This window comes from Octopus bimaculoides, chromosome 20 (assembly GCF_001194135.2).
Source record: "Octopus bimaculoides isolate UCB-OBI-ISO-001 chromosome 20, ASM119413v2, whole genome shotgun sequence".
NCBI lineage: Eukaryota > Metazoa > Mollusca > Cephalopoda > Octopoda > Octopodidae > Octopus > Octopus bimaculoides.
Window position 1 is genome coordinate 1,827,512 of NC_069000.1, and position 8,510 is coordinate 1,836,021.

At 37.3% G+C, this 8,510-nt stretch overlaps 1 protein-coding gene across 3 annotated transcripts in view; it reads left to right on the top strand.

Moving 5' to 3' along the window:
* Nucleotides 1-8,504, top strand: part of LOC106867443 (arachidonate 12-lipoxygenase, 12R-type) — a 38,990-nt gene extending 30,486 nt beyond the window's left edge. For all 3 annotated transcript variants that reach the window (XM_014912320.2, XM_014912319.2, XM_052975038.1), the window contains 7 exons: nucleotides 287-379; nucleotides 1,244-1,304; nucleotides 3,286-3,391; nucleotides 4,296-4,393; nucleotides 6,491-6,673; nucleotides 7,033-7,196; nucleotides 8,213-8,504. In XM_014912320.2, coding sequence (XP_014767806.1) covers nucleotides 287-379; nucleotides 1,244-1,304; nucleotides 3,286-3,391; nucleotides 4,296-4,393; nucleotides 6,491-6,673; nucleotides 7,033-7,196; nucleotides 8,213-8,327 — 820 coding nt within the window. In that variant the 3' untranslated portion in view covers nucleotides 8,328-8,504. The remainder of the gene's footprint in view (nucleotides 1-286; nucleotides 380-1,243; nucleotides 1,305-3,285; nucleotides 3,392-4,295; nucleotides 4,394-6,490; nucleotides 6,674-7,032; nucleotides 7,197-8,212) is intronic.
* The last annotated feature ends 6 nt before the right edge of the window (nucleotides 8,505-8,510 follow it).

An 8,510-nucleotide genomic window follows, 5' to 3' on the forward strand; every position in this document is an offset into this window, starting at 1 on the left:
ATATATATATATATATATATATAATCAAAATAAGCAACAGGATATCAAGTAGTGATGCAGTACGACCGTTTCAAGTGGCTCCATTTAATTGAACAATGCAATCATTACATCAATTTAAATGCAGTGCCATCTTCAGCTGCACAAATGAATAAATAGAATTTTAACCAGTTGGACACATTGATGTAATTTTTCTCAAATACTTTAACAGAGCAAGAAGATAGAAAAAAATTTATGTAATAAATATTGGATTGACATTTTAAAAGCGATGAACAATTTGTAATTTTAGCCGAGGATTCAAAAAGCTGGTGTCGCCTGGCGGCTGGGTTGACAAGACGATGACCATTGGAATAGAGGGAATGTTTCAACTGATATATAAAGGGTAAGTTCACTTCTACATTATGTGTGTGTGTGTGTGGTGGGGAGTTGAAGTTTCACAAAACGTCACAAGAATTTCTCATTGCTAATCTTTTTACGATTTTTGAAAACTGCAACAGGCAATAAATTTATGCTCAAAATTGAGAAAGCAAGGTTCAAATCGGTTAATAATTATAACTGAGAAACTTTTTAATGTTGATATCCATTTCAGAAATATCATATTAATTTGATGAGCCTTGTCTACGAAACCGCTGTTTTCTAATGCATTATAATAATACTCAGCGTTATAAAAGGAAACCTTACCACTGACATTGGGTAGGTTTCAGTTAATGTTACTCAGAATCAGGAGGATTTCTGAGCTTGTATCGTAGGAAAGCTGCCAGTCGACGTTTTTATCGTAACAAAGCTGATATTTGTACGAATTACGACGCTAATATTGTAACGAAGAGGGAGAGAGAGAGAGAGGGAGGGAGGAGAGAAATGAAACATCAACTGGTATTGATGGATAAATAAACTGGGGTTAGTAAAAATAAGCGATGGCAGGAATGGGTGATGCAAGAAAAATGTTGCAGGAGAAAGAAACCGATCAGAGCGAGGCTGTTCAGACTGACAAGAACATAACAGAAATAATGCGAAATCCTTTATGCGGTCACTCGATCTCCTAGAAATAGCAGTTTTGGTTAGTGGACCGCAGTCAGTGGTAAAAGACGCTTACCCAAGCTGTCGCACAGCACGATCGAACCCGAAGCTTCAAGCAAACTTTTTAATCCCATCAGTAAACATCTGCTTAGATCTATAGATACAAACATAAGTTTCTATTGGTTATCAATAGTTTCACTGTTACACATTTATATATATATTTTTTTAGTGTACAACTTTGGGATTTTTCAATCGATGGAAATCTTCCGAAAGAATTTGCCAGAAGAAAAGTAAGTAATTCTCTTAATATATAGCTAACCTTTGTAATATATTGGGCAAATGGGATACCATTTAAATATTTTCTCTTCAATTGGTTCTTATTAAATCATTCCAAGGAAACCTATTCAACTCTAGGGTCGTACTGATGGAAGAGAAGTTGAAAGACTTCGTCAGGACTGCAAACTTATGAGACACTCGTCAGGCATATGGTGCTCCTGCTTACACCTGTAGAAATACATTTATCCTCCTTTATCGCTGATTCATTCATCACTGATCCAGGATAACATAGCAAGCTTAATTGTTAACTGTGTGTTATGCTTATCAGGGGTCGGGACCCCAAACACGTGCCCCAACGATCATCCGCAGTAGTCTGAACAGTTTGGAGTCTGGGAACGAAACACATTTTCCCGACATACTCTTTTATTCATTTCTCAGATTCATTTAATATGGCGACATTTTTTGGATCCAGACACCCGTGATAAACGAGCATAAATGTATTCTTGAAATTAAGTAACTGAACTGACAAGATATGACATCAGAATTTTAGGCAAATAAATCGATATTGAGTTATCGATTATTCCGGTTGGGAGTTTTTCAGTCTGAAAAAATAAATTATTTTTGGTATTAAGGTATTATCTTTATAAAACCAGAAATATTTCAGATGTAATTGTATTGACAGTAAGCGTCAACCCATTGTGTATGTGTGTGTGTGTGTGTCTGTCTCTGTGTGTACGTGTGTGCCTGTCTCTGCGCGTATGTGTGTGTATGTGTGTCTGTCTCTATATGTGTGTGTATATGAGTGTGTGTGTGTGTGTATATGTGTGTGTTCATGTGTGTGTATTTGTCTCTGCATGTGTGTCTGTCTTGTATGTGTATATGTGTATGTGTGTGTGCGTGTGTGTCTGTATGGATATATGTTTGTGTGTATGCATGTGTGTCTGTCTCTGTGCGTATATGAGAGTGTGTATCTGTCTGTCTGTCTTCATGCATGTATGTGTGTATCTGTCTATGTATGTGCGCGCGCGCACGAGTGCGTGTGTCTGTCTGTCTGTCTGTCTGTCTGTCTGTCTGTAAAAGCCAGTTTATTTGGTAGTCACATGATGTCAGCATTGATGGATTATATTTATGAATGTATTGTATAAACGAACAAATAAATCAAGTTATTAGCAACCGGAGAATTATTGAATGCAATTAAATCGAATATAAAGTCTCAATGTTGTTTTCAAAAGTCCAATTTTCTCACAAAGCTCACGTCACCTCGAGTTTATGGTTTATGTGTGTATAATGCATTTATAAATTAGTGACATAGATTTTTATCCAACGCTACGTGTGTAATTAAACTGGATTTCTTCAGAAACCAATTCAGTGTATCTTTCTGACACTGCCAAACTGAACGACATCATCGCAAAGTATCGAAATTGTAATGATACTTGGTGGAAAACTGATGAGAATTTGAGCTTGACTACGTCCGTTGTGTTCTTTTCTTTGTTTTCCCCGTAAATCCCATTGTCGCCTGTCTACCATTTTTCTCTAAGTTTCTAAGCAAGCTAATATTTTCTCAGGCCTATACATGTCGTTTTTTTTTTTTTTTACCGCGGATTTGAAACAAACAACATTGCCCGTATGTCACTGATGCTAGTTTAAATCTTTTGTCTATGAATGCATACATTCATAGACAAAAGCTCAAATACAAACGGTGAAGTTTATCACCATCCACTGTAAACGAATACTCCGCAATTCCCGTTTTTCGAAAACCCGTGGAATTAAAATGTCTCTTACTTTAAAACATAAGGGTTAGCAACACGAAGGGCATCCGGCTGTAAAGAACGTCTCAATAATAAGTATTCTTATGATCGATAATAGCCTGGAAAACGTGCATAGAACGAACGAATATAAGTGTGAATAAAGAGATATGTGTAGGTTAAGGGAGATATCAACACGAATCAAACGACCTAAAATATGCTCAGTGGATACGCTTGTCTTTCGTTTCAGGTTGATGACCCCAAAGTATTACCCAAATACTATTTCAGAGACGATTCTCTTGCCTTGTATAATTGTATACTGAAGTATGTTTCCAACTATATAGATGTCTACTACGGTGAGTATGTTTTTCTAATACACACACACACACACACACACACACACACACACACACACACACACACACACACACACACACACACACACACACACACACACACACACACACACACACACACACATTGTTGTTTTTCGAGATGGTCATTTTTTGGGGCCAAATAAACACACGCACTATTTATTTCTTCTTCACTCATTTATTACTGTTCCTATTCTAACTCATGTCCATTGTCCGGAAATCTTTCGTCACACATCTGTGACCTCTTCAGCGACACTTTTCGTCTTTCTTGTCTGTTCTTGCTCCACTTATTCCATTCTGTTCTTCTAAGGTGCGTTTCCTTATGAACGCATGCGTTTGCGTCCTTGTTTGTGTTTGTGTGTGTGTCATAGTTTTTAGCAACAGCGTGGCCTTCCCCTCAGCAGCCCCATCCTCTCACTCCTTTGTGCTGCTGCTGTCCTAAGGCCTGAAAATATGGTACAGTTCCTGTATTCCTCTGTGTATGTGTGTTTACCCACGGTGATAGTTGTTGTTATTGTTGTTATTGTTGTTATTGTTGTTATTGTTGTTATTACCATCACTGTCACCGCCGCTGCTGATGTCGTTTTAAATCGTGTCGTTGACATTGTTGTGGTCGTCCGTGAAATTTCCGGTGTGTGTATGTGTTCGCTTATGTATATATATATTTTACTGGCTAGAGATATTCAGCTCAACCATTTGCACGTTAACTTCATGAGCAGGTGGTTTCGTTGATCAGGTCAATTGGAACACTCGTCTTCGCCGTAACTGACGGAAATCCAGGACAGTTGATGCGCAAAATCTATCTCCAAATCGTTTTATTTTATTCTTATTTTCCCCCTATTGTTATAAAGTATATTACTAATTGCACTAATAATTATAATTGCAGAAGCTGACAGTGATGTTATTGAAGATTGGGAATTACAAAACTGGGCTGAATGTATATCAAAGGAACCAAAACCTGAAGATGGCGGCATCGGTATAAAGGTAATTGTTGCGTTTGTTTCATCGCTTGTCAGCCATGATAGAACGGACTAATTATAAAAGTATTTCAGCCATGAAAGTTTAGTGTTTTTCAGCCGTACAAAGTAGAGCCAACCATCAAACCCTCGAGCGAGTATGGCAGCATGTACCATGCTTTCGCTAATTGTTTTAAGTGCTTGTCTAGTTACAAGAACATCCTTACAGCTCCATCGCCCATCACTAAGCGTATCGTTTCATCCAGGATGTGAGAGAGAGAGAGAGAGAGAGAGCATCACAAGTCAAACATCTTAACCACGCCAGGAACTTTCCAGCAATCCTTGTATATTTATACATATACCAGAGGGTATTGAGAAGTTCTTGGCTTTAAGGGTATTACGAAAGGCCTGTATGGCAGCCCAACATTCCGAGTTCTTTTGTAGGGCTTAGAAAACCTGAAGGACCGCTGCAATAACTGTGTGAATCTGAGAGGGGAATATGTTGAATGAAATCATAATTAACTGACCCTCCTGTATTTTCTTTTACCCAAAGCCGTGAACTGCTCAGAAGCCCCTCGTAACTGTTATATCTGATGATTTTTATGTCGAGATTTTGTGCAGCAGATCAGCTGTTACAGCGCTCGGACGACTTTATTGATGCAGGCTGTAGGTTCAGACGTTTGGAGTTCTCTCCGTTGCACTCTCGGCCAAGCAATATTAAGCTCAGCCTGATATTTTGTTTTTACTTAATCATTGCATTGAGCCACCTTATGATTATCTCTGATGATGAAAAGTTTGGAAACACTCAAATCCTGTGAATGGAACGCTTTAGGATAATCTATTAGAATGTTAACGGTAGCTTGCTGTGGAATAAAATGTCGGTCGCGTTGTGGAAAAGGGTTGGTAAGTGTGTGTGTGTGTGTTTGAGAGAGAGAACGAGCGAGAGCGAAAGAGAGGAATATATATATAGAGAGAGAGCAGGAGAGGGAGAGAGCAGGAGAGGGAGAGAGTGAGTGAGAGGGGAGGGAGAGATTCAAGCGAACGCTGCTGCCTCGAGTATATAGAGATAGACACATAAACGATATTGCCGCACTCTCTCTCTCTCTCACACACACAGAGAAGACAAGTTGTTGTGTGTGTGGGAGCGGGGTGGTATTGTGTACATGTGTGTGCCATTTGCGTTCGTATGTGTGCACGTGTTCGTAGCGTTTGCTTGACTTCCTCATTGTTTATCTGATGATTTAACGCATGCGTCATAGAACAAGTCATTTGTCTTGAAGATTAGATATCTATTCTGGCACAGGTCTGCTGTGTTACTGACTAGCTTTTATTCAACACAGACAATAATAATATTTAACAAAAAACATCTTTAAATGACGGTCTGACCGTCTGCCAAGCAAATGGAAGCAGTAATAGGCTCCGGAATATTCATTTAAAGATGTGTTTGTTATATGTTATTGTTTTTGTTGAATAAAATTTGTTGAAAAAAAAAAGCCGCAATAATTATGCACCAACCCAGTCTATACAAATAGCCGTGTTACTAACTTTCTTCGTAAAATGTGTGTAATGGATAATCCAGGAGACGAGTGTTACCAGCTATATAATATCAAGGGTCTCTTTATTTTATTACCGAAATGGAATTTGGTGTGTTTTGGTGGATAACTCTCATGGAGCTCGAACAACGATTACTGAATCGTGAGAGGTGGAAAAGATAAAAGGAATGGACAAAGAGAAGACTCAAGAATTAGAAATAAATAAGGGAGATAATCTCTTCTAGACCATACATGGTACAAGTAGAAGTTTGAATTTTAAATCGAAGACCAAGAAAGAAGACGCATACAATGTCCATATTTAATATTGTTTTGCTCTTACTCATTACAAAGATGTTGAAATTTCTAGTTGTAAAGTCTCTCTGTAATAGCACCATTTTATTCTTATTTGAAACCATCAGCATGACATAACCTGAGGTAAAAAAAAAAAGTCAAAGTTCATTAAACATTCTATGAAGCGAGGCATTTTTTATAGATGGAAATTAATTACAGATAAAAAGACATTTATGGAGTGTGTTTTTTTCTTTATTCTTTTTCGTTATCGATTCTAATAAATTTATTTATCTTTTATAAAGGGCTTACCAATAAAGGATGGTAAAGGTCATATACCTTCAAAAGAAGAATTAAAATTGTTTATAACTACTGTCCTTTTTACCTGTAGTGTGTCACATGCACACGCCAACTTCCTTCAGTATGAAGAATATGCATTTCCTGCAAATTATCCATCAATGATAAGGACTCCATTGTTAAAAGACAAAGTAAGTACTGCTCTTTTGTAAAATACAATAATATACATACCTCAGTATTTATTTGATTTCGTATTCGTATTTCATCAAGTTATAGACTGTCAAGAAATGAGCACAACGTGTCAGAGCAATACAGAACTATTTCCATATATCCTAACAAGATATAATATTTGTATTAAAATCTAGAATCTGTAGAATCTATGGTGGTTATACATTGGTACGAAGTAATATCCAAAACATTGGCAATTTTCCTTTTCTGCTTCGTAGAAATTTCTTATAATTTATTGATTGAAATACCTGGGATGGTATCATTAAATTAGTAAAAAAAAATATTCTTTTTTCTCTTTTCTTTTCATCGTTCAATACATTAGAATCCACGACAAGAGGAAGATCTCATTGCAGCCCTGCCCGATAAAGCTACGACTTTAGATGTTATGGCAATTACAAGCTTATTGAGTGCGAAGACAACCAAATCTTTAGGGGATTTTGAAACGCAATATATCTATGATCCGAAAGCAGTTCCATGTGTCAAAAAGTAAGTATAATAATAATAATTATGATAATGATAATAATAATTATGATAATGATAATAGTTATAGTAATAATAATAGTAATAGTAATAATAATATTAATAATAATGATCATAAAAATAATTATAATGATGCAATAACAGGCAGTGTCTCTCAATGCCCTGATGCAATACCAGGAAGTGACTCTCAATGCTCTGATGCAATACCAGGAAGTGACTCTCAATGCTCTGATGCAATACCAGGAAGTGACTCTCAATGCTCTGATGTAATACCAGGAAGTGACTCTCAATGCTCTGATGCAATACCAGGAAGTGACTCTTAATGCCCTGAAACAATACCAGGCAGTGACTCTCAATTCCCTGGTGCAATACCAGTCTGTGTGGCCCTCATGGCTTCTGATCTTAACTGATTGAAAGTGTTATCATGTACACTGTTTTGTCTTGGTATAAAAGACGGGCTACAGTAAATATTCTGCTCAATACTACAGATTTGCTTGTCAGTTGTTTGACCTTAACTAGTTGAGCATGTCCCTTGGTGGTTCACAATATGTGCATCTCTGATCACGAGCAGAAGCAGTGAGGGAGCATCATAGCCATGTGTTGAGAGGAATTCTTTGGGGTTTCGATAATTCACCTTTGGAAACATGGATGTTTTGTTCATCATCTTTAAACAACCCTTATTCGATGATCTTTTGAGCGGGATGGGCTACTCGACCTGAATAAAATTCTAACTAGGTCATGCGCTGTTGATCTTGATATGAGACCCCTATGTCGCACACACATGGTTGTGTGCATGTGCTCGGTGCATCCTTATCAGACGGGTAGTCCTGATGGGTATACTGGGAGGCTTCGTATATTTGTACCCCACTGTCACTTCAATGACACACATTGCTCCCTCACTCAGTAATAATGATAATGATAATAATAATCTTAATAACTTTAAAACTGATTGTAAATAAATTATTTCTGTAAAACTAATATTACATTTTAATTCATATTTTCTCTCTGTGTTTTTTTTTTAGATTCCAGATAAACCTGAAAGCTATCAGTGACAATATCAGAAAAAGGAATAAGACCCTGGCAAAGGCTTACAATGTTTTAGACCCTGTCAACATTCCTAATGCTATTAGTATTTGAAATACAGCTTATACCACATACATACATACATACATACATACATGCATGTATACACACACATAGTTTCGGCCAGCTATGTCATTGTCAGACTCGATAATGGCTTAGCTGACCGAAACATCGATGTCACTGTCAACACTATATACACACGCACACACACACACACACACACACACACACACACAC